Below are 21,479 nucleotides of genomic sequence, written 5' to 3'. Positions count from 1 at the left end.
TGTTCTGATCCTGTCCTGATCTAGTCTCTATAAATGCATATTGCATTACCTTTTTACTCTTGCTCACACTCATGCCTGATTCCGCCAATATATAAGTATACAAGAAAATTGTGTATATGAATGATAGCAGAAGAGGAAGAGGGAGAGAGGAAAGAGGGTCGCTATTGCAAGGCGAGTCGAGGCGAGGCGAGGCGAGGGAAGACGATGGCCAAGCAGTGCATTGCTACCATGCAGGCCCTCTGAAGGCGGGGAGGGTGGCCCAGCAGGCAATCTTCTAGTCCACCTTGCCATTCACCTGCAGGAGTGACTCACTGCTGCAGTAGTAGCTGCGAAGTCTCCAGACAGAGCGAGACTTCATCTGCCATTGGCTCTACCATTTTCCAATACTTGCTTAGCTCCTTCAATGTAGCATGCGCTTCCCTCACCCGACTCCAAATCTCTCGCAACTTTTCACGACGACGCTGTGCTGCTCCTTGTGCTTCAGCCGAGTCCTGTCCACCACCGCTACCACTGCCATCAACGCCAGTCATAAGGTCATCGTTGTTGGAGAGGCCACCGGTGCCAGTAGTAGTGCCAGTGGTGGGAGCGGAAAAGTCCCATGGTGGCTGTTGTCCAGCCTGTGGGGTGACTTCGAAGGGTGTCTGCTGCTGCGAGGAGGATCCACTGCCACCGAGAGCTGCTGCTCCTTGAGCAGATTGCAGGAGCCCTCTGCTGAAAGCAGAAAAGTCTGCATGGTTCGGAGCGGTTGCGTCGCCTTGGTTGGTCCAGAGGGAGTTGTCCCCTTCTCCACCGCCACCGCTGCTACTGACGCCGGCTAGGAAGTCGCTCATGTCGTAGTCTCCCTCGTAATCGTCTCCATCCGTCTCCGCGTCTTCTTCTCCCTCACCATCAGCATCAGCCGAGTTGCCTCTACTGTCGCTGCCAGACGAGGCGCTACTGCTGACCGCCAGAGCCTGCATGAGGAGGGTGAAGGAGATGAGCACGTAGGAGCAGGCATTGAAGGGGTTGGGCTCCTTCCTCTTTGAGCGGGCAATCTCTAGCAGCCTCTTCGAAGCATGCACACAGCGGCCCAGCGAGTCCTTTGGCAAAAAGGGTCCACGGGCAAACAAGTCTTGCGCGCTCGTAGAGGCTCTGCCATCCTCTTGGCCGAGAGCGGCAGCGTTCGCTCCTGCAGGAGAGGCCTGTATGTTTCCGCCTCCTTGGCCCTTCTCGCCGCTGTCGTTGTCGCCCTCCGTACCATCAGCGAAGCCAAATGCGCTCGAGAAGCTATCGGGCATGGGCACCTGACAAGCCGCACTTGGATCACTCTCTGTGACAGTGTTCAAGAAGCACAGCTTCCTCTCGAAGAGTGAAGCTCCTTGGAAGGCTTGCCCCAGATGAAGAGTGAGGGAGCTGGTATACAGCTGAATAGCCGCTGACCGCTTCAGGTACATCGCCAGGTCGTCATCCACACGACTGAGGGATTCCTCGCCCTGCATCGACGCGGACGCGGGCTCTTGACAGAGTTGCTTGAAGGAAGCTTCATCCGCCTCGATCTGGGTAATTTGTTCCTGCAAAGAACGGTCAATCTCCAACATCGAGTCGAGAACGTCTTGCCGGCTGGCGTTGTTCGGCAGCGAGGAGAAGGTCGCAGCTTGTTCCCCTGCTGGTGTTTCACCTCTGCCGTTGGAGGATTGAGCATAACTGCTGCGTTGCGGCGAGAAGAGCGACACATCATCCTTCCTGCTCGCTGCACCGTCTTCTCCATCTCCCTCCCCACCATCCTTGAAATGCGCAAGTGCAAGTACTCTCTCCTGAATCAGAAGCAGCGATTGTAGTGATCGAATATTGGCCGGCCAGACGGTCGGATCTTGCGCAGTAGGCATCTCTGTCCTCACACGCGGGTCATCTGCTCTGATCGTAGGTGCGATGGCGGTGTTGTAGCTGCACCATAGAGAGCTTGACCAGCATGTCCACCAGATCCTCTTCTCCATCTCGTACCTGACTTGTTCTGGCAGTTGAGAGTACAATGATTGAGTCCCAAAGACGTCATCAGAGGAGACGAAGCTGCTCTTGCTGCCCATCGCATTTGGAGAGTCTCCCCTTGGACGCCTCAGACGATGGAGACCTTTAGCCATTGCCAACCCTAGCGCCTGATCTGCCTTCAGGCGCGCCTTGAGAGCTCTACCGCTCCCGTAGTGATACACGCAGAGAACGGCCAAGGCCTGTATGACTCCAATAGTCGTGCCCTTGTTGGTCAATGGCTGGCTCGAGCCTTGAAGTTGACTCTCGGCCTGCTCAAGAACGTGCTCGATCGTCTCGGTAGCCCGCTTCTCGTAGTGACTAGTGATGGCCAACAGTTCGGCTTTCCGCTCGGACGTGGGAAAGTTCAAGCCACTGTTACCTGGACCGATGCCGAAGCCAGCTGCGAAAGCTTGACCACCGGAACTGGCACCTTGTGAGCGATAAGCACTCGTCGATTCTCCATCCTGCAGCAGAGGCAAAATGGCTTGTAATGCCAAGATGAAGGGCGAATCGAGTGAAAGCCTCTGCGACATCTCGTGAATGTGCTGAGGTGGCGCAAAAACCGGAATGAATCGATACAGGGTGTTGTAATACCCGAGCAGGATTGTGTACACGGAAGCTCGCGGCGGAAAGCCGGGGGGTGGGTCCGATCCAGTGGCGGGCGCTGAAGACAGGGGCGTTTGTTGCTGGGAAGGGATGCTCTGCCGCAGGGGCTGCTGCTGCTGCTGTTGCTGAACCGGCCATGCAGAGGTGGGCGAGGGTTCTTGTTGAGTCTGTTGACGCTGGTGTGACGGATCAGGAGGCTGCCCTAGAGCAGCTGGGTTGGACGTGGCTGGGGAAGCGTTCATGTTGTTCGGCATGAGATTCAGGCCATATGAATCATTCATCGCGCTGTAGAGGGCTGCCATGGAGTCCCATTGGGGTCCTGCATTGGCAGACATTCCCATCGGGTTCGGTGGAGACTGAGTCATAGAGGGAGCTGAGTACGGCGATTGCGAAGCCATCATTTGATGACCTGACGAAGGCAAAAAGGGCATCTGAGATGCTTGGGGTAGCTGCTGATTTTGCTGAGCCGGCGGCTGTGGTTGCTGCAGTGACCGTGGCATCGGATTGCCAGAGTTCTTGCTTCCCCCTGCGCCTCCAGCATTAGTCTCCTGCTCTTGACTCAATTGGGCATCTCTCAGCTGGGGTATAGCGCCAGGCACTCGAACCTGTTGCGGAAGCTGCGAGAGGCTGAAGAGTCTCTTGAGATGCTGCTCCAGGTTGGCTTCCTCCTGCGACTGGTTTGGCTTTGGCTTGGGTTTGCCTCCTCTCCGAGAGACGGTGTATATGCAGTCATCTTCCCTTCCCCGGTTGATGCAATTGTGACAAGGATGTTGGCCATTGCATCTCGACTTGCGGGCCCGACAGAACAAACAGGCTGCCCGTACCGGCGCCGCTTTCCCCGATGCGCCCGCCTTGCTACTGTCAGGACTCTGCCCCTCATCGTCCGCTGATGGCGCTGACTTAATAGGGCCAGAAGAGGATGATGCGCCGCCTGACGTCTTCTGGCGAATGGGCCCAGTATGACTGTCCTGCTTGTCTTCGTGCTTGATAGTACTCGCAGAAGGCATATTGAAGTTGTAATTCTGGTTGCCTCCGCCTCCGAACGACTGCGACTGAAAGGGAGGGGGCTGGGAAGCTTGAGCATTCTGCCGCGGCTGAGCGCCCGCTTGGTTCATCTGCTGCTCCTGGTACCACCGCAATAGGTCGGCAGGGACGTCATTGGAGGTACCAGCAGTGGCGAAGTAGCTTGGCTGCCATGGCGACGAGGACGAAGATGAAGAGGGACCGGCGGCGCCGTCCGCGTTCGAGGCAAAGCCGCCGAGAAAGGACGAAGGGTCCATGTGTGGGCGGAATGCGGCGGCGGCAGACACAGCACGAAGGGGATGTAAAGTAAAGAAGAGAACCGTCTGTCTGTACGAACGACTGTGGCAGCAGATGCGAGGTGTCCAGCAATGGTCCGGAGGTGAGGGGGAGGGAAAGAATATGCAGGCAGTGTGAAATCGAGCCGAGGCGGAGGAGGAACGATGATCGACGGGACGACGTTCGCAGGGGCGCCGGGCCTTGGACAGGGACAGCCAGGACAGGACAGTCTGGGTGGAGCTTCCGGAACAGGCAGACGCACGCGGGGGGGCGACGAGGGCAGGGCGGGGCAGCGCAGCCAAGGGCACAGGCGCACTCCAGCCACACACACCATCAAATTACATTTCTCTCGCCCGGGAGACGAGGGACAGTGACGACGTGCGTGAGAGAGAGGGGCTGACTGGGAAGCTACTGAAGGGAGCACCAGCAGCAGCACCAGCAGCAGCAGCAGCAGCAGCAGCAGCCATCATCACAGGCCAGAGAAGCTAGGGATACTCGGCGTCGTCAAGGGGGCCACCGAGATGTCAGTCAAGGGTCTGTCCAGCGTCGACAGACATTACAGGCAGACGGACGCCATCAAGGCGACCACTACGCATGATTGACAATGAGCACGCTCATCCTCATCTGACGCCGCTCTGTCGTCTTACTCTGTGTATAGCTGATCATTTGTACATTGAAGCCAGGACATGAAACACAGAACGGGATGCCAGTGGCCAAGTAATTCGCCTGACCCTGATTGTACTCCATCTTCTGCGCCTCCTCTCCTTTACCCTTTCCACTCTACTCGGGACGTAGATCACCCCTCTTTGGCTCTGCGACGGCGACATAGAAGACGAGGAGACAGCGTTCAGTCTCTTCCACTTTGCTTTGCGTGACGCTGAATCTAATGCCAATTGTAGCTACTCACTGATGAGGGGATGTAGTTGTGCGAGGTAGATGATGGACCACATCAAATAGCAGCAGATCATCGTCAGGATCACAGATGTCCTGATTAGACTGAGAGGTGACGAGGGCACAAGGCGGAGGTGGGAGAAGGAGGGAGTGCGGAATGTCAGTCTACATTCTTTGTACGCCGTCTAGTACCTCAGAGGGAAGATCAGGAAGCCATACGTAGATACGCCTTCTCGGTTCCCGCCGACCTCTCAGCGCCCAGCCTCTCACTCCTCTCGTACACTCACACTTGGTTCTCCCCCTTTCTCACAAGTCCCCAACTACCAAAGCTAGCTCCACCCACGGCCACTCCAGCCCAGATCACTGTCCATCCCGACATTATGTTGTGTGAAGAGACGGGAGATATCCGCTTTGATGCAGTGTGAAGAGAGGAAGATGGAGATCGAGGGCGTTCTCTTGCGCCACTTGTTCCAGACGCAGGCGAGGCGGGGCTATAAGCTAGAGGAGCTCAACAGGCGCTGACCTTGTAGCTTTCGAGGATGACGAGGGCAGTGTGTGCTCTGTGAGGCAACGATGGGCAAAGCGCAAGGATGGCAAGAGGGGCTGAGTGGGTGGATGAAGGCTGCATGGACGGACGCACACCCACCCACCGACGGACAGACAGACAGACAGACGGGGTGGAGTCGCCTGCGAGCCACTTTTGGCCCCTTCCGTTCCACTGCTTCCGCCTTGGCTCCCACCTGCCTGCTCGACCTCGTCCACTTCCCGCACAAGTAGCGCCCTTCCTTCCCTCCTTTCATCAATACCTTGATTGAGGCAGTAGGATGTCCAAAGCAACAGCAGCGGGAGGTGCCGGTGTAGGCCCTTCGCGGAGGACCTGGGATGTAGAGGAGTATACTTCCAAGGCGCGGGAGAAGGATCGAGAGGACAAGGAACGGGCGCAGCAGAATGAAGAGAGGATACGCAAAGGTGAGTGTCAGGAGCTCAGAGAGAAAGACCGAAAGCACGATAGCTGCCGCTTTCGTAAGAGCTCAGTAGAGCTGATACACTGCCATGTGCCTTCTACACGGACCGGCGACTACAGGCCAAAAGCCCCTCCCCCGGACCAGCAAGCTCGACTCTCTTCCCCAACCCACCTCTCACCTCCAACCGCGCTCCCAACCCCTCGACCTAGACAAAGACGTCGGCAAGACTCTCCTCGTGGATAACTCGGGAGATTCTCGTCGTGGTGCAGGGTACTACTGTGAAGTCTGTAGGAAGACGTGCAAGGATAGTATTGGGTATTTGGACCATATCAATGGAAGGGACCGTAAGTACCTGGTCTCCTCACCACAAGGTGACGACAGTAGAGCCCTGGGCAAACACTGACTCATCGTTTTCCCTCTTCCTTCCACTCCCAGACTTGCGTCGACTCGGTCAAACAACACACGTCGCTCGGTCCACCGTCGAGCAAGTCCGCGCCCGTATCCAACTGCTCCGCTCTCAAACCTCCTCCTCTTCCTCTTCCAATTCAGCAAAGGAGTATGACTTCCTAGAGAGGGTCAAGGCGATTGCGGATGCTGAGAGGGAGAAGAAGGAGGAGCGCAAGAGACGGAAGAAGGAAGAGAGGGAACGGAAGGAGAGGGAGAGGGAAGAGGAGAGGAGGAAAGAGATGGGTGGTGGAGGGGTTGAGGATGAGGCGATGATGAGTATGATGGGATTTGGTGGGTTCGGGAGTAGTAAGAAGTGAAGGGGGGGAGCGAGGGAGAGTTCTGCCATCAAGGCATCGCTGCGAGTGGACACGGACGGCTAATGTACATTATACAACACGAGAGGTCAGCACTCAGCACAAACTGATACCACGCATTTGGAGACAGCGACAAGGATCTGACGGGACGGGGTGAAGATGTTGCTCGTTGTGATGTCCATTACAATTGTGGATTGCAAACTATCTCCTGTTTGTTACGTTTTAAATGCCGCCTCTTAACACCTTTCTAGCCAAATCTACTCGCTCTCCATCTAACCCCCTGTCTCTTCCCCAACGCACGCCTCCATCTACCTCCCCGACCCATCCTCAATCATATCCTTTGCCTCAACCAGCCTCAAAAGGTTCCTCTGCAGCATCGTGCACGTCATCTTTCCCACCGCAGGAAGGTAAACAGCCGCCCGTCTTCTTACGTCCTTTTCAAAGTTCTTCTCACTAGAGAAGTTGACCACGACGGATCCGGGGTTGATGGAGTCGGTGGGGACCTTGAAGTTCGCAGAGGGCACGCCGGAGATGATGATGGATGAGGCGGCTACGCAGCTTGCCTGATCCTGCAGGGGGGAGGGACGCACAATGTGGTGGGGTCGCACACGGGACGAGGCGTTGCGTTCCCTAGCGGAGCGGACCGCCTTTGAAGGGACGTGAGGAGCTTCCTGCTCACCAGCCTGCTCGCTGCTGCCAGATCGACCCCGCTTAGAGAATTCTTGAATCGAGTCCAAGTCCACCGAGAAGACGCGGGCGCCGTCGTTGGCGAGGAGAGCTGCTAGTGGTCGGCCTACGACTTCAGAGCGGTTAATGACGGTGATGGTCTTGCCCCTCAGTCGATCTCCGTATGGCAAGGATCGATCATAGACGCCCATTGCTTCTAGACACTTGACAATGGCTAGCGGTGTGCAGGGAAGGATACCCTTGACCAGTCCAGGAGGAACTGCCTCGTCGTTGCCAAGAGAGTGATCGTGATTCTTGCCCTGTAGAGAGGCAGTGACCTGCTCCTTCTCGTGTTGCGTCAAGACGTTACCCTCTGCTGTAGCTCCTGGAGCTCCTCCGAGCTGAGAAGGAGCAATCCAGCGTACATTGTGGTAGAGGTTCCATGCAAAGGAGAAGGAAAGACCCTCTACGTCCTTGGATGGCTTGATGATCTGCGACAAGTAGGTGTCCTGTCGTCCACCAAAGACGGGAAAGTAGACCATGATACCATCGACAGTCTCATCGGCATTGGCCGCAATGATGAGGTCCTCAACGTCGTCCTCCAGTCCAGGCTTCTTGTCGTCCTCGCTGGGAGGCTCTGCACCCTCTGCCTGGTCCCAGGTCCTCCAGATGTCAAATTCCATACCGACCGACTCGCATGCCTTCTTCGTCCACTCTGCATAAGCAATCGAGGGCGGTGAGGGAGTGGCCAGGATACCTACAAGGCGCGGGCGTCTCTTACCAGAGGTGACTCGAGACTCGATCTGGGATGTAATGGAATCGACAAAGGGCTTGGCAATGGCAGCCGCGCTGACCAGCTTGCCAGGGTTGGTCTCACTGATGGCCTCGGCCGAGGACGAAGCGCCGGCGTTGCCAGTGGTGTTCAGGGATGGCTCCGTCATACTTGAAGCGATGCCCTGCAAGACTACGTGTGGAGACGAGGGAAGGTGAAGTGCGTCTTGAGCGAATTGGTTGAAGTGTTCCTCTAGAGTGGCCTCTGTCTCTTCGGCCGAACAGACTGTGGCCGAGTGGAAGGTATCTAGGAGAGCGTTGAAGCGGGCTTTACGCTGGAACCTTACGACGGGGTCCTCTGAACGGGAAGACTTGATAGGTGGACGGGCAAGGGCGGAGAGGAGCGAGTTGAGCTCTGTTACGCCGACTTTTGACTGTGCGAGATGTTGAGAGAGCCTCTGGGCCTCTTCGTGGTAGTTGGGAGAGCTTTGTAATGACCGCCGACTGGGTACAGCAGAGAGAGCAGGATCTGTTGGGCGACGAGAGTCTTTGAAGGAAGCGAGGCCGCGAAGAGTACCGTTGTACCTGGTCGCAGACTTCAGAGACGAAGCGGTGGACAGGAAGGCAGTGGGGCGTATCGAAGGCAGCTTGGGCAAAAAGCGGGAGGGAAGTGGTCGAGGTGCGACGAAGCAAGGCGGCAAGAGAGTAAGGTTTGGAGAAAAGAAGAGGAGGAGGAGGCTGGGATGGAGGAGCGTAAGACCCTGAAGGCGATGACTTTGTGGAAGGCAATGGTGACAAGATGAGCAAACAGAAGTAAAGACAGCAACCAGTAGAATTGTACACCACGCCCTCTCCCGCACACGGAACCACGCCGCACTCGAAAAAATTTAGACGCGGACAGACGAAAATGCCCCGAGGCAGACCTGGGCTCCAGAGATCCCTAGGGACACATGGTGGCATGCACAGCTTCGAACGGTACCATCGTGGCTGTAATGGTAGATCATTCGTTCTGTTATAGCTGTTCGTTGCAGATAGCGCCTCTGATGCATCGCTCTCGGTCAGCCAGAGCCAGGTCACCATCTCTCATCATTCTCAGTGACCGGCGCGTGACTACAGTCGCACCAGCCGTTGTCAGTCGTCTGGGTACGCGTCGAAGAGCTGACAACACCATTACTGCCTTTGCATTGCTATTTGTGTTGATATAAACATGACCCGACTGTCTACCTCGTTGCGCAAGGCGGCCCAGCTTGGTGGTAGCAGACTACTGACCCCAGACCGCGTTGATGACTTCTGCAATCTCACTTCTTATCTCCGCTCCGATTTCCAATCGGGAGAGGCAGCGAGGTCCCGCGAGACAATCACCACTCTCACATTCCCCACCATAGCCAAGGCTCATCCATACTGAATCACCTCGCTGCTCGTATCGAGATGCTCAGACCGAGGCAGAGCTCGGTCTCGAGCCTGCTCCGGGGCACCTCCACCACCACCTTCCTTACCGGCGCGTCATCTTCTTCGCCCCTGCCCTGTCTAGCCGGGCCGAGCCAGGGAAGCAGGCAAAGCAGTACAACAAGACCGCGGAGAAGACCTCACGTTGATCGATTGCGCCATGAGAGCGCAGCAGATCCGTCATTTGACAGTATTGTCTCATCATCGAAGGGTGTAAATGGTAGGCAGGGCGAAGTGTTGAGGGCCAAGGTGCAGGTGAGATGAGCATATGGAACTGTACTTGGCGTTGGATGTTCAGATAGGCTGACGCTCATACCATGTGTTCCTCTCATATTAGTCTCGCATCCGTAGTATGGATGCCGCGAGACCGGCGGACCTAGAGTATCCCGCAGAAAGGTCTAGCCCACCAGCGGCATCTCTCGACACCACCACCGCATCCTTAGCCTCATCCTCCTCTTCTCCAACACTCCTCGACTCCTTCTCGCGCAAGCACACCTACCTTCGTCTCTCCCTCACAGAACGATGCTCCTTTCGCTGCGTCTATTGCATGCCACCGTCCGGTGTTCCTCTCACCCCCAAGCCTCATCTTCTGACCACACCGGAAGTGATGCGGATAGCGAAAGCCTTTGTGGAGATGGGCGTCAAGAAGGTCCGCTTGACGGGCGGAGAGCCGCTGTTACGGAAGGACGTAGCAGAGATCGTGCGGAAGCTCAGAGATGACCTGGACGTGCGAGAGATTGGGCTAACCACCAATGGGTTGGTGCTGGAGAGGATGCTTCCAGAGCTAGTGAGCTCGGGGCTCACCCACGTCAATATCTCCATCGACTCGTTGCGCCACGATCGGTTTGCAGAGCTGTCCCGCATGCCTGGAAAGACGCTGGATAAGATCATGAGCGCCATTCGGGCTGCTCTGAGCATTCGGAAGGAGCAGACCGATGGTGGTCTGGACCCTAGCAAGGCTCTGAAGATCAAGCTCAATGTGGTGGTGATGAAGGGACGCAATGACGACGAGGTAGCCGACTTTGTAGACCTCACAAAAAACATGGATCTTGACGTGCGCTTCATCGAGGTGAGTATCTCAGACATGAGCTACGGTGGTGAGCTGTCGCTGACCATCCCATCGTCCGTGTTTCTCTCGCAGTACATGCCCTTCTTCTCCAATTCCTGGTCTACCTCTCTACTCGTCCCTTCTTCGGACCTTCTCTCCTCCCTCTCCGCCCGTCATTCGAACATCGAACGTCACGTCGACTCAGCAAATGATACCACACGCCACTATACGATACCCAACCATCGCGGTAGATTCGGCTTCATCTCGAGCATGACAGACCACTTTTGTGGCAGCTGCAATCGAGTCAGAGTACTGGCAGACGGCGGTATGAAGGTCTGCCTGTTCGGAGATGGTGGTAAGGGTGAAGTGAGTTTGAGAGATGCCATTCGTCAGTCGCCGCCTGCCTCTGCCGACGGAGAAGATGCCGACTTGCCTCTCAAGCAGCTCATCTCCCTCGCTCTGGATAAGAAGCACTTCAAGCACGCCGGGCTACGCAACCCTCTTGAGATCTGGCAAGCAGCAGAGGGCAGGAAAGGCGGTGAAGAGACTTCCGTGGGGCGCGAGATGAGTCGGATTGGAGGTTAGGGCTCAGGGGAGGGATTCTGGCCCATTTCGAAGGCTGCTGACATACTGCGGGAGGCGCAGGGAGATGCACAGCAGCATGGAGATTTGGTGCGGTATCCTCGCCCCCAAAGACGGACATCACCGATACAGAGAAGCTGGGGTGTACAGCTAGCGACATCGATTACGGCTCTATCTGCCTCCGAGAGGCTGCAGAAGAGATCGCGGGCACTGGGACTCGGTAGCCCCAATTTTCTGCCCGGTCTTTTCAAGGCACAACGGCTGCGTCTATTCAGCTCGACGTCTTCAGCCTCGAATCAAGGCGTCTTACGCAGTGACGAGGTAGAAGAGGACGAGGAAGAAGACTTCAATCCCTGGGCGGACCTAGACGACTCGACGACCGACTGGGAGCGAGCGCAAGCCAAGTCTAGCACCACTAGGTCTGACCAAGCCTCTGCTTCCTCTGCGCGAGAAGAGCCCTCTACTGGCAGTAATCAGCTGTCAGGGGGGATGAAGTTGTCCGAAGAGGAGAAGATGTGGCTGGCGGCCGTGTCTGCTAAGCTGGACCGAGACGTGGGCCGTAATGACAGTCGACCGCAGCGGCAGCGGGCTCCAGCGCAGACGCTCGAATACTCGCCTACACCGCGGATCGTCTACCCCTCCCCTCCTACCAGCGAGCCTATACGCGAGGAGCCTAGAGTACGCAACACACCTCCTGCTACCCCACCTCTTGCGCAATCTTCGCGTCTGACACACCTCGATGCCTCGACGCATCAGCCCTCGATGGTCAATATCTCCTCCAAGCCCAGCACACTGCGCACCGCCACTGCAGTGGGGAAAGTCTTTCTTCCCTGGTCCTGTCTGGATCTCCTCTCCACCAGTACCACCAGTGGGGGCAGCGTCTCTGACGGGGAGGGTATAGGAGAGGTCGACTCCCCCGCTGGCAAAGGTCCCGTCTTCACGACTGCGCGTCTGGCTGGCGTGATGGCCGCCAAGCGCACAGCGGAATGGGTGCCATTGTGTCACTCTGTCCCCCTTGATGGTTGCGAGATCCTATTCGACCTCGTCATTCCTCCTCCCGTTGGCGTCACCACCACCTCCTCCTCCTCCAGTACCTCGTCGGCAGCTGCATCCATGCCTTATATTTCCATTCGCGCAACAACCACTACTCGCTCCGCCACGGGCGTAGAGATGGAGGCCCTGGTCGCGGTGCAGGCTGCAGCGACGACGGTTTGGGATATGCTCAAGAGTGTGGCGGGTAAGGAGATGCGGGTGGGGGATGTGATGGTTGTTCAGAAGAGTGGGGGAAAGAGTGGAGATTGGATTAGGGAAGAGGAGTGAGGGAGGGAAGGAAGGGCAAAAAGAGAGATTAGACTAGATCGGCCACGCTCTTCTTTGTAGGACTTGTCAATGGATTCAATAGACTTTATATGAGGGAGATGCAGAAAAGGGGAAGCGTAGGAGTGATCAGGACATGCTAAACGAAGAAGAGACCATGTTGGGGTATAGATTGTGCGACGCTGCAAAGCAGTCGAGAGCAAAGGAGGAAAGAGATGAAAGGAAGAAAACGAAAGAAGCAAATGAAAGCGTGGAAGAGGGTGGATCAAGGTCTTCGCTTCATAGACCAAATCTCAAGTTTCTTGAGCAGTCCCTTGAGGTTCTGAGAGTGCAAATAGTAAGAGAGAAATTGGGTAAGTTGCGGTGCCAGCTTTGACGTCTTTCTATCTCTTACGCCTATACTACGAGACTCACCTTGCCACCTTTGAGACAGTTTGCCTCGAGCCAGTCCTCCATCTCTGCCCTAACTGCTCCTACCTGTTCAGGGATAGGCATCTGTCCTCCTGCTCCAGCAGCCAGCTTAGGGTTGAGCAACACCTCGAACAACTTCGTCCATAGCTCTCCCTGCCACCACCTCTTCCAGCTTCCCACCACCTTTTGTCTCCTACTTCCACTGCCAGGCTCTACGACCCAGGTCGTCTCGATGTATTTCCCAAAGAGGAGACAGTACGCCACGCTCGCTACGCCAAAGTAGTCTACTTGGTGAGTCCAAGGTCGACCTTCGCGCATCTCGGCACAATCTCGTGCATCCGTCTCCCAGTCGGCAATGAAAGTCTGCGAGGAAGGGAAGACAGAGAGGTCGATAGCTCGACCGAAGTCGAGGAGGTGAACACCCTTGGAGCTCCAACCACTTGAGCCGTCTCGAGAGTAGGTGTTGGACCAGGTCGTACCTGCTGCTGGCTCCTCCAGACGCAGCAGGACATTGTCGATCTTCAGATCGCCATGTAGCAATTTGGCAGCGTGGAGAGACTCGACGAGGCGGAGTAGCTCGATGGTGAAGAACATGGCCAAGACTTCCTCTACACCATTGGAACCCACGGCAGCGGGCGCACCGAGTGCGGCAGTGGGAGCAACCCCGGCAGCGGAAGCCTGATTGACAAGTTCGAGCAAAGTACCCTTCTCGCCCCACTCCAGGATGAGGTAGCTCTCGTCCTGGAAGGCGTAGAAGCGTCGAGCACTGATGATGCTCTGCAGCGCACGGGCCTCTAGTCTGGCTCTCAGCTGGCCAAGGACATAGAATTCCCATCGGTTAGGGGGCGACTCGACCTTGATGGCCACCATCCTCCTACGCTCAGCCTCGTCCTCATCTTCCTCCTCATCCTCGTCGTCCTGTTCATCGGCTTCATTGGTGAAGGAAGAGTCGCCAGTAATACCACCGAGGGTCATGCCTTGCTTCGATCTGCTGCTGGATGGGGTCTTGTTCTCGACATCTTCAGCAAGGAAGACCGATCCGTATGCACCCTCACCCAGCATCTCCCTGACCGAAAAGACGACATTGTCCACTTCGAGCTCCCAGTCTTTTGAGCCAACAAAGGAAGAGTTGCCGACCGACTTTCGCGACTGTGCCTTGGCGCGCTTCTTCAGTGCAGGAAGCTGCTGGGCCGAGCGAGAAGTGCAATCTCTGTAGTCAGGTGAAGACTCGATGGGCAGAGCCAGCGCAGTCAGAACAAGCTCGATGACCTCAGGGTCTGTTGGGCAGGCAGGATTGGGCGCAGTCGTGACTAGAGCCGTCGGAGCAGGGACAGGCTCGGCAGAGTCTTGCCAGCTACCTGTCCGTTCGTCACGCTTCTCAATGGTGTAGCCCGGGCTGAGAGAGAACTGAGCTTGACCACCATATTGACTGCGAGAAGCTTGATCCTGACTGCTTTCCTCAGAGGTGAATGACCGTTCATCGGTGGCGGTGCTTCGTGGAGGAGCAAGGCGTTGCTCCGGCTCTTCCGGCTCCTCTTCAGACTCCTCGGGCACACTCCCCACACGACTCTTAGCAGGTGTAGCCAATCCCCACCTCGTTTCATACTCGGTCCTCTCCGAGATGGTAGTGAGCTGGTCGTAGCGAGCGCCGCCTTCGAGAAGATCTTGACCTTCTGCAAAATTGTAGCCTCGCTCGTCCTGTTCAGGCTCAGAGCCCTCATCGTCTTCGTCATCAGCTGCAATGGCAGGTAGAATGCGCTTCGCTCCTGCTCGCGGGCCAGCAGCAAGTGGCTGTTCGTCGCGGTTGTCCTCCTCTTCTTCCTCCTCCTCTTCAACGAAGATGTTCCTTTTCGCGGCAACACCCAAACCGGCCAGTGGCTTGCGGAGAGGAGTAGCAGCTGGCAGAGCATTGCCTCCCCCTACGAGCCCGCCTCGAGCGTTGGCGGCAAAGCCTCGGCTAGGTGCAGGAGCGGCTCGAAGAGGTGTCGCTTGTACGATGGCGTTCTCATCGCTGACGACGCGAGGAGGCGCGACGGGCGGTGCCGTGAAGCCCAAGTTTCCGCTAGCTCCACCGCGTTGCAGGGGAGTCGGAGTAGGTGGTACACCACCCCTTGGAATGTACTCGTCTTCGTCGTCCTCATCTTCCGACTCGGGCTCCTCCGAGTCAGACTCATCGTCGTCTGATCCAGGCCCATTGATCAGCTCAAGCGCAGCTCGATTCGCCTCGCGTGTGAAGGCAGTGACTGTGGGCTCTCTTGCACCAATGAGCGTCATGTTCGGATTCTTCTTGCTTCGCTTCTCAGACACAAAGGACTCCTGCTGAGGGCTTGGGGAGGCCTCTCGCCTGACCGGCGAGGCCTGGACAGGGGTTGAACTGCCTTCGAGAGGGAGACTCTCGTCGTCTTGCTGTGCCTCCTCTTGCTCTTCGGCAGCCTGAAGTGCAGGCGTATCGAGATAGCTCCACGGGTCTTCCGCTTCGTCTCCATCGATGTTCAGAGGCCACTTTTGTTGCATGGCTTTCACCTCGTCCATGCTGCGCTCGGCAGATCTCGAAGTAGATGTTGAAGACGTTGCCGTGCCGATGTCCATGCCAGGGTAGAGCAGGGCTTCCGGCACTGCCAAGCGCTCGGGGCGCTTCGTCGAAGAGCTGGCAGAAGATTCCGCTGCTCGAGACGAGGTCTTGGACGACTTGAGAATCTTCTTGTCTTTGCTGCTGCTGCTACCGCTGCCATTAGATGTAGTAGAAGATTTTGATGAGGAGAGGGCAGTGCGCTTCTCTGGCTCACGAGTCACCCCCAGCTTCGTCACGTCCCCTAGCTCTACCCCTCGCAAGGTCTCTGCCGACTTCTGAACTTCTTGACCCCAGAGAGCGAATGGGTTGCGCTTCAGCAGGTCTGACTCGGGACACTGCGAAGCCGCAGCGGGCTTGGAGTTGAATACATTTGAGTCCTTCTTCGGAGTGCGCGTAGGCTGCTCATCTTCCTCGTCCGAGTCAGCAAAGATCTTGATGGGCGCCTTGCCAGCGTTGGAAGGGGTGGTGGTAATCTTCTGAAGGAGTCGCTCGCCCTTCCAGGGCTTGGCTTCCTTGACATTCTCCTGTCGACGAGCATCTCTGCTTCCTAGCTCGCCCATCTCGGGACCCTTGGCATACTCTCCGCGTGATCCGTCTGCGTCTTTGAAGACGCCCAGCTTCCGACCATTGTTGGCAAGACCGCCGATTTTGGGTCCCAACGCGAGTCCAGCCGAATGACCATTGCCTCTGACGGCGTTCGCGCTAAGACTCCTTCCTGCCTTCTCGTCTTTACTTCCCAGCATTACTCGTCGACTCTCTCGCATGGCTCGCTCCAGCGCTTGGGTATATGTGAGGCCAGAGGCAGAGTCAATGTCGGAAGAAGACCCCGGTGCAGATTGATTGCGAAGGATGCGCGCCTTGTACTCTTCGTACTTGCGCTTGAGGCGGGGGAGAGGTGTTGCTGAGCGCGAGACTCCCAGGCGATAAAGGGAGTCTGCTGATTCGTAACTATGATGGAGCAGAGGGCGAGCAAAGAGATGGTTTAGATCTAGCACGCAACCTTCAGTACTGGCAGCCCAGTCTGTACTTACAGTCTCTTGGACTCTGCCAAGCTAGCCGCCTCCTCGTAAAGCGCTGCGCACTTTGTTCCAACATCATTTGCCAGCAACCAGTTGAGCACAAGCTCCGCCGACTCGACGTTCCTGGAGTAGATGAGCCACAGCCTGAGGTATCTATACGAATTTCTGTACCGCTCATCATCCTTGAGCGAACGCGTCGCCCTCTCCAGTAGTGGCACCAGTCCCGAATCTGCAGATGTACCACCAGAGGGGTAGCTCTCTGTGACCCACTCGACGTAGTCCTCCCACACCACCAGGGGGTCATCACTCTCTTCCAATTTCTCCGGCACTACTTTTGCCTCAAACTCCCGCCGCTTAGCTGCTAAGTCCTCGGCCCGCTCCTTGTGTTTCATTCCAAGTGTTTGGGAGAGGGAATGGGCAGAGCGCCCCCGTGAAGAGGGTTGAACATTCTCCTTTTGGTACTCGATTAGATCGAAATTGACCACGGGAGTGTGCGAGGTCTGTTCGCCTGGAGTACGGAGAGGGGTCTTGAAGGGGGTGAGAGAAGAGGAGGAAGTGGTAGGTCTTCGAGGTGTCTGGAGTGGGGCGGGTGGGGGAGCCATGGCTGACGATGGGCCAGACATGGCGGGTTTGTCTGAGAGGGCGAGTAGGCCTGATTACAAGGGTATAGGAATACGGACTTGGCCACGCAATGGACGAGGAAGAGCCCAAGGCCAGTAGTGATGCTGTGTGTGTGTGGAAGGAATGTACAGAATGCTAAGGCGAGTGCATGTGATGGCTGTCTGCTCCTGCTTCTCCGCCTTCCTCTTCCAGGAATCAAAACAATCCGCGTCGCTCAGTCCGCCTTCGAGAGGGAGGTGTTGCTCTCTGCATTCCAGCTCCGACGCGACTTGACATTCGACTCGGACAAAGAGCCATTCCTCGACCTGTTGTTGCGCTCCGATGATGCTCCTGCCTACGTACAGAGACATGGCCAGATTACGTTGGCGAGCACTCACTCAGCCGGATACCACGGGAAACCTTCAAGGCACTTTGACACACAGGCTGGAAGGTGGCTATCTGGCTGCATTGGACTGGACTGAGCTGGACTGGACTGGACTAGATGAACCAGAAGACGAGCGAGTGTGGGCAGAAGAGTAATAGTAATAGTAGTAGTATCAGAGATGGTAGGAGGGTGCTGGCCAAAGGATGAGACAGGCGTGGCGAGACCGAAATGAATAGAAAAGGAGCTCTGAGTAGAGAAGACCGTCGACAGAGAGGTCGAGAAAGAATAAAGAGACGAAAGAAGCGAAGAACCGGAGAGCAGAGGCGGGGCCACGAGAAGAAAGAGAAGGCGAGATCTGCTATTGTCCATTGGGGTCATCATGATCATCGGTGCCGAGGCGCCGATGTTAAGTTGCGGTCTTTTGCTTTCAAGAACCAGGCGGATGCGCCATGGTTGTGCCTTCTCTATCCGGTGCCACTCTCGTCTCTGCGCCGATCGCTTGCTACAACCGTTATGATAGAGGGCAGTCGGGCAATGTCAGGTCCTTGAGATTTTTGTCCGAATCGAACAGACCCCAGTAGCCAGGAACGGCAGTATTGGGAGTGCCCGTCGGTGTGATATCGGCAGGCGCGGCGTCGTAAAGCTCAAACCAGAAGTAACCGGTGCCGTTGGTGTTGGCCTCGCAAACATAGGAGTCCAGCATGGCTTGCACATTGGTCAAGCTCGAAAGCGTCGTACTTGTGCCGCTCTGTGCGGCCGACGGCCAGCCGATGGCGGAGATGTACGACGGAGGGTCGTTCGAGGCACTGGCAATGGTTTCGACTACGAAATCTTGGTAGGATTGGTACGCATAGGCAGCGGCATCGGCGCCTACGTCTCCTTCGTCGTAAGACTCGTCGTTTGCAAAGACAAAGTCGACTTGCCTGGCTAGAGCAGCCGTCCACACCGACGAGGTCTCAGCACTACCCACGAGCACCGTTCCCCAATCGGTATTGGCTGTGACGAGCCTACGGACGGCTGTGATGAAAGCTTCGAGCTGGGAAGAGGAGCCGCTTGATGTGAGATACTCGTCGCCGACAGAGACACCGCCGATGTTGGCAGTGCCAAAGGTGTCAAAGGCGTAGGAGATGTTGTCCAATTGCGTCGTAAAGGCGACGGACGTAGGAGTCATGTCATCGGTAAGGGCGACTGCCGGCCACACCTGCATGTCCACTCCGAGGCGGTCGATGGCGTCGAGCACCATGGCTGTTTCGTTGCACGCGGAGCCCAACAAGCGCACTTTCGAAGTGAGCTGCGTCAGAATAGTGACGTCGTGAATGACACCTGTGATGTTGGCTCCGCAACCAGCAGTCAAGTTTGAGTCTTGTGGGGCGTAGTTCATACCGTAGAAAGACTTTGTCAGCCTGGAGTCGAGCGGGCCGACGCCGGAAGTCTTGGTGCCTCCGTTGCCTGAGCCATTGCTGTTGGAACCACTGCTGGATCCACTGCCGGAGCCACTGTTGCTGCCGCTAGAGGATCTGTTCGAAGCGCTAGAGGAGCCGCCAGAGCCAGCGACACCGCCACCGATGGCGGCAGCGAGGATGACCACGATCAGCAGGATGAGACCAATGATCCACCTCTTCTTGTGAGCTCGCCAAGAACGACCGAGGGCTGAGCCACCGGCAGCTCCGCCAGCACCGGCACCAGCACCGTGTGAGTCACTCCATCCACCTCGAGACCCTTCGTTGAGAGGCTTGTACGAACGGTTTGCAGCAGCTGCGCCAGCTCCGGCGCCGCTGGCACCGGTGAGAAGTGCTCGGTCCTCTGATGTGTTCTTTTCGTTGAATGGGCCCGCACCGCCCATGTCGTAAGAAGTGTGCGGTGCAGCATTAGGCGCATCCCTTGCACGACGGGGAGAGACATTGTTGAAAGAGCTGCCAGAAGCTAGCGCAGCAGCAGCACCGAGTCCGGCGGCACCGCCGGCGTCTCGTCCGTAAGATGGCTGCGACGTTCTGCCTTCGCTGTCCATGGGTGCGGGTGCTTCCTCTTCTGTCGGTGTACGGAAGTCGCCAGCATTGTGCTCAATCTCATCGTCAGAGGTGACAGGCGAAACCATGTGGTCGGCCTCGTCGTCCTCTTCTGAGTGGACGGAGCCGACTTGTCGCATTGCCGGAGCCTGGGTAGTGGCTTCGTTGCTCTCGACGTCGGCTGGCGTAGCCAGGGCTACTTTTGAAGCCGCCGGGGGCTCGGCAGGCTCGGGCAAGGATGAAGACACGGGCATAGGGACGGGGACAGACTTTCTCTGTGACTGCGTAGGCGGATATTGAGCAGGTTTGGCAGCTCCGCTGGTGGAGCCTGCAGAGGCACGGGCGGCTGGCGGCGGTGGCGGTGACCGTCGTGTTGGCAATGACGGTGATGAAGTACCAGCATTACTGTATGACGATGGACTGCCAGGGTTCGAGCGTGGACTGGCAGGTGGTGATCGTGTTGGCATGGCCACAGGGCTTCGAGGGGGCGTTGAGGTGCTACCGTCTTCGGCCCAGGGCGCACCAAGTGGCATGGGCTTGGCAATGTGTCGCACACCTGCTGCGTCCATCGATGGTTTGCGAGCGCTGCTGAATCTTTTGCTGCTGCCGAAGTCCTCTGCGGCAGGAATAGGAGGCGGAGGTGATGATCTTCGTGGGGGCGCATCTACGACTTGACCAGGAGTGAAACTGCCTTGCGAGGGCCTGCGACTTTGCTGCTGCTGGAAGGACGACGTAGGTGTGGTTTGCCCAGGGGTCCCCTGTCCCATAGGACGGCTCTGCCTGCGGATGGCAGCATTGGTCGAGGCATAGGGACTGTCGTAATCGTCAAAGGGCGAGAAGCCCAGAGGAAGCGACATGTCGAGCTAAATAGCGAGGATAGTAGAGCTAGGTAGATCAGTGGCCCAGAGGGGGGCAGTGGATAGATCGGACGCAACGACAAATCAGACCAAAGGATCAGGAGTGTCGAAGACTGAGGGAGGTTGTTCGTTGAGCCCTCGAAGATGACTTGACAGACAGTGTGCCAGTCGATTTGCCCACAGGGATAGACACTGGTTGGCAGTCTCTTGCAAGACTGGACTAGTGATTCAGAGGGCAGAGTATTGCACTTTCCTGGGGTAGAGGATGATCTAGGAGCTTTGTCCAGGAGTAGTAGGTACGAAGACGAAGCGTACTTTGCCCTTGTGCCTGGTTGCCTTGAGGAACGAATTGGCTGATACGGTAACCCGGCGCCGGAAGTCGTGGTGATTCAGGCACACACGGCTGGAAAGACAAACAAAGGCGGAATGAGCACGCGGTCAAAGGCAGTAGCAAAGAAGCAAGAGGAGGAAGGGCGGGGGAAGGAGGATGGGGGTAAAGTGGATTTGAATGAGAGAGAGAGAGAGAGCCAGATGGAGTGATGATGATGATGGTGATCAGGAAGGGTTTGGTAGAGGTGCGGATATCGAACCAAGGAGGGTGGGCAGAGGGAGCAGCGCCGATGAGGCAGCAACTCTAGGCACGCAGGGTTCGCCCCGGGGCTTGACGGTGTGACAGACCGAGAGACACACACACACACACGCAGTGCTCCTGTGCAGTGCCGGCGGGCTTTGGCCAGGATGGATGGGCGGCGGCAGGCAGGCCAAGGTGCGAGGGCGAGGTACAGGCAGGCGGACGACGACCAGGGGCCCAGCAGCAGCGCCCATGCCCGCCCGCTCTTGGCAGCTTCGGACCACAGTGACCGAGTGCAGCGGAAAGCAGCGGCTGCCGCTCCTCATCTCACCCACACCGCCCAAGCTCCGCCCCCAGCCCCGCCTAGCAGAGGGGGTGCACAGCAACACTCGCAATGGTTCGCACGCCCAGGCCAGCCTCAAGCCTTACCTCAAGGGCAGTGACCAGCCTCAGAGGGGTTTGGCTGTGAAGCCGATAAAGGAGTCGGGATAAGGGGGAGTGGAGATGCAACATTGATGACATCCGTGCCGTCCTTGGCGAAGGCCCCTGCGATAGACTCTGTGTCAGACCCTGGATGGGACGGACGGACGGCAGCTCCCGCTTGTCTCGGCACAGAAGAGGGCCATATCGAAATCTCGCCTAGAGGTTTACCGGCGCAGCGCAGCATTGAACGACGATCTCATCCGCACCATGCCCGCGCCC

The 21,479-nt window shown here is 57.0% G+C and overlaps 7 protein-coding genes across 7 annotated transcripts; 2 read left to right on the top strand and 5 right to left on the bottom strand.

The window, feature by feature from the left end:
- BCV69DRAFT_280048 (hypothetical protein) lies at window positions 1-4,073 on the bottom strand. The gene has a single exon (XM_025491467.1). The coding sequence runs from the start codon at window positions 3,888-3,890 to the stop codon at window positions 309-311; it is 3,582 nt and encodes a 1,193-aa protein (XP_025351306.1). The 5' UTR covers window positions 3,891-4,073; the 3' UTR covers window positions 1-308.
- Window positions 4,074-4,589: 516 nt separating this feature from the next.
- BCV69DRAFT_280047 (hypothetical protein) lies at window positions 4,590-5,400 on the bottom strand. Its single transcript, XM_025491466.1, has 3 exons — window positions 5,088-5,400; window positions 4,817-4,905; window positions 4,590-4,721 (listed from the first exon to the last, which is right to left on the bottom strand). Exons 1-3 carry the CDS (start codon window positions 5,177-5,179, stop codon window positions 4,690-4,692), a joined length of 213 nt encoding a protein of 70 aa, XP_025351305.1. The 5' UTR covers window positions 5,180-5,400; the 3' UTR covers window positions 4,590-4,689.
- Window positions 5,401-5,504: 104 nt separating this feature from the next.
- On the top strand, window positions 5,505-6,970 carry BCV69DRAFT_280046 (hypothetical protein). The gene is made up of 3 exons (XM_025491465.1): window positions 5,505-5,769; window positions 5,885-6,109; window positions 6,201-6,970. The coding sequence occupies exons 1-3, from the start codon at window positions 5,625-5,627 to the stop codon at window positions 6,527-6,529; spliced, it is 699 nt and encodes a 232-aa protein (XP_025351304.1). The 5' UTR covers window positions 5,505-5,624; the 3' UTR covers window positions 6,530-6,970.
- BCV69DRAFT_296441 (NAD(P)-binding protein) lies at window positions 6,835-9,571 on the bottom strand (the record flags this gene model as incomplete). The annotated part of the gene is made up of 2 exons (XM_025494011.1): window positions 6,835-8,610; window positions 9,554-9,571. 2 exons carry the CDS (start codon window positions 9,569-9,571, stop codon window positions 6,835-6,837), a joined length of 1,794 nt encoding a protein of 597 aa, XP_025351303.1.
- Window positions 9,572-9,761: 190 nt separating this feature from the next.
- On the top strand, window positions 9,762-12,359 carry BCV69DRAFT_296440 (molybdenum cofactor biosynthesis prote; the record flags this gene model as incomplete). The annotated part of the gene is made up of 3 exons (XM_025494010.1): window positions 9,762-10,478; window positions 10,551-11,009; window positions 11,103-12,359. The coding sequence occupies 3 exons, from the start codon at window positions 9,762-9,764 to the stop codon at window positions 12,357-12,359; spliced, it is 2,433 nt and encodes an 810-aa protein (XP_025351302.1).
- A 6-nt stretch (window positions 12,360-12,365) lies between these two features.
- On the bottom strand, window positions 12,366-17,130 carry BCV69DRAFT_280044 (hypothetical protein). Its single transcript, XM_025491464.1, has 3 exons — window positions 16,371-17,130; window positions 12,771-16,287; window positions 12,366-12,678 (listed from the first exon to the last, which is right to left on the bottom strand). The coding sequence occupies exons 1-3, from the start codon at window positions 16,979-16,981 to the stop codon at window positions 12,622-12,624; spliced, it is 4,185 nt and encodes a 1,394-aa protein (XP_025351301.1). The 5' UTR covers window positions 16,982-17,130; the 3' UTR covers window positions 12,366-12,621.
- A 517-nt stretch (window positions 17,131-17,647) lies between these two features.
- On the bottom strand, window positions 17,648-20,483 carry BCV69DRAFT_21078 (glycoside hydrolase). Its single transcript, XM_025489748.1, has one exon. It carries the CDS (start codon window positions 20,204-20,206, stop codon window positions 17,855-17,857), a length of 2,352 nt encoding a protein of 783 aa, XP_025351300.1. The 5' UTR covers window positions 20,207-20,483; the 3' UTR covers window positions 17,648-17,854.
- Window positions 20,484-21,479: the final 996 nt, after the last annotated feature.

The sequence above is a fragment of the Pseudomicrostroma glucosiphilum genome, assembly GCF_003144135.1.
Source record: "Pseudomicrostroma glucosiphilum strain MCA 4718 unplaced genomic scaffold BCV69scaffold_1, whole genome shotgun sequence".
Taxonomy (NCBI): Eukaryota; Fungi; Basidiomycota; class Exobasidiomycetes; order Microstromatales; family Microstromataceae; genus Microstroma; species Microstroma glucosiphilum.
Note: the sequence above shows the minus strand (reverse complement) of the source record. Positions and strands in the feature narration are given on the sequence as shown.

Coding starts and splice junctions, on each gene's coding strand:
- BCV69DRAFT_280048 (XM_025491467.1), bottom strand. CDS start 3,890: ATGGACCCTTCGTCCTTTCTCGGCGGCTTTGCCTCGAACGCGGACGGC.
- BCV69DRAFT_280047 (XM_025491466.1), bottom strand. CDS start 5,179: ATGTCGGGATGGACAGTGATCTGGGCTGGAGTGGCCGTGGGTGGAGCT. Junction 4,906..5,087: donor AGAAAGGGGGAGAACCAAGT/GTGAGTGTACGA, acceptor GTCACCTCTCAG/TCTAATCAGGACATCTGTGA. Junction 4,722..4,816: donor ACAACTACATCCCCTCATCA/GTGAGTAGCTAC, acceptor TCGCCGTCGCAG/AGCCAAAGAGGGGTGATCTA.
- BCV69DRAFT_280046 (XM_025491465.1), top strand. CDS start 5,625: ATGTCCAAAGCAACAGCAGCGGGAGGTGCCGGTGTAGGCCCTTCGCGG. Junction 5,770..5,884: donor TGAAGAGAGGATACGCAAAG/GTGAGTGTCAGG, acceptor CGGCGACTACAG/GCCAAAAGCCCCTCCCCCGG. Junction 6,110..6,200: donor CCATATCAATGGAAGGGACC/GTAAGTACCTGG, acceptor TTCCACTCCCAG/ACTTGCGTCGACTCGGTCAA.
- BCV69DRAFT_280044 (XM_025491464.1), bottom strand. CDS start 16,981: ATGTCTGGCCCATCGTCAGCCATGGCTCCCCCACCCGCCCCACTCCAG. Junction 16,288..16,370: donor TTGGCAGAGTCCAAGAGACT/GTAAGTACAGAC, acceptor GCTCCATCATAG/TTACGAATCAGCAGACTCCC. Junction 12,679..12,770: donor ACTGTCTCAAAGGTGGCAAG/GTGAGTCTCGTA, acceptor TTGCACTCTCAG/AACCTCAAGGGACTGCTCAA.
- BCV69DRAFT_21078 (XM_025489748.1), bottom strand. CDS start 20,206: ATGTCGCTTCCTCTGGGCTTCTCGCCCTTTGACGATTACGACAGTCCC.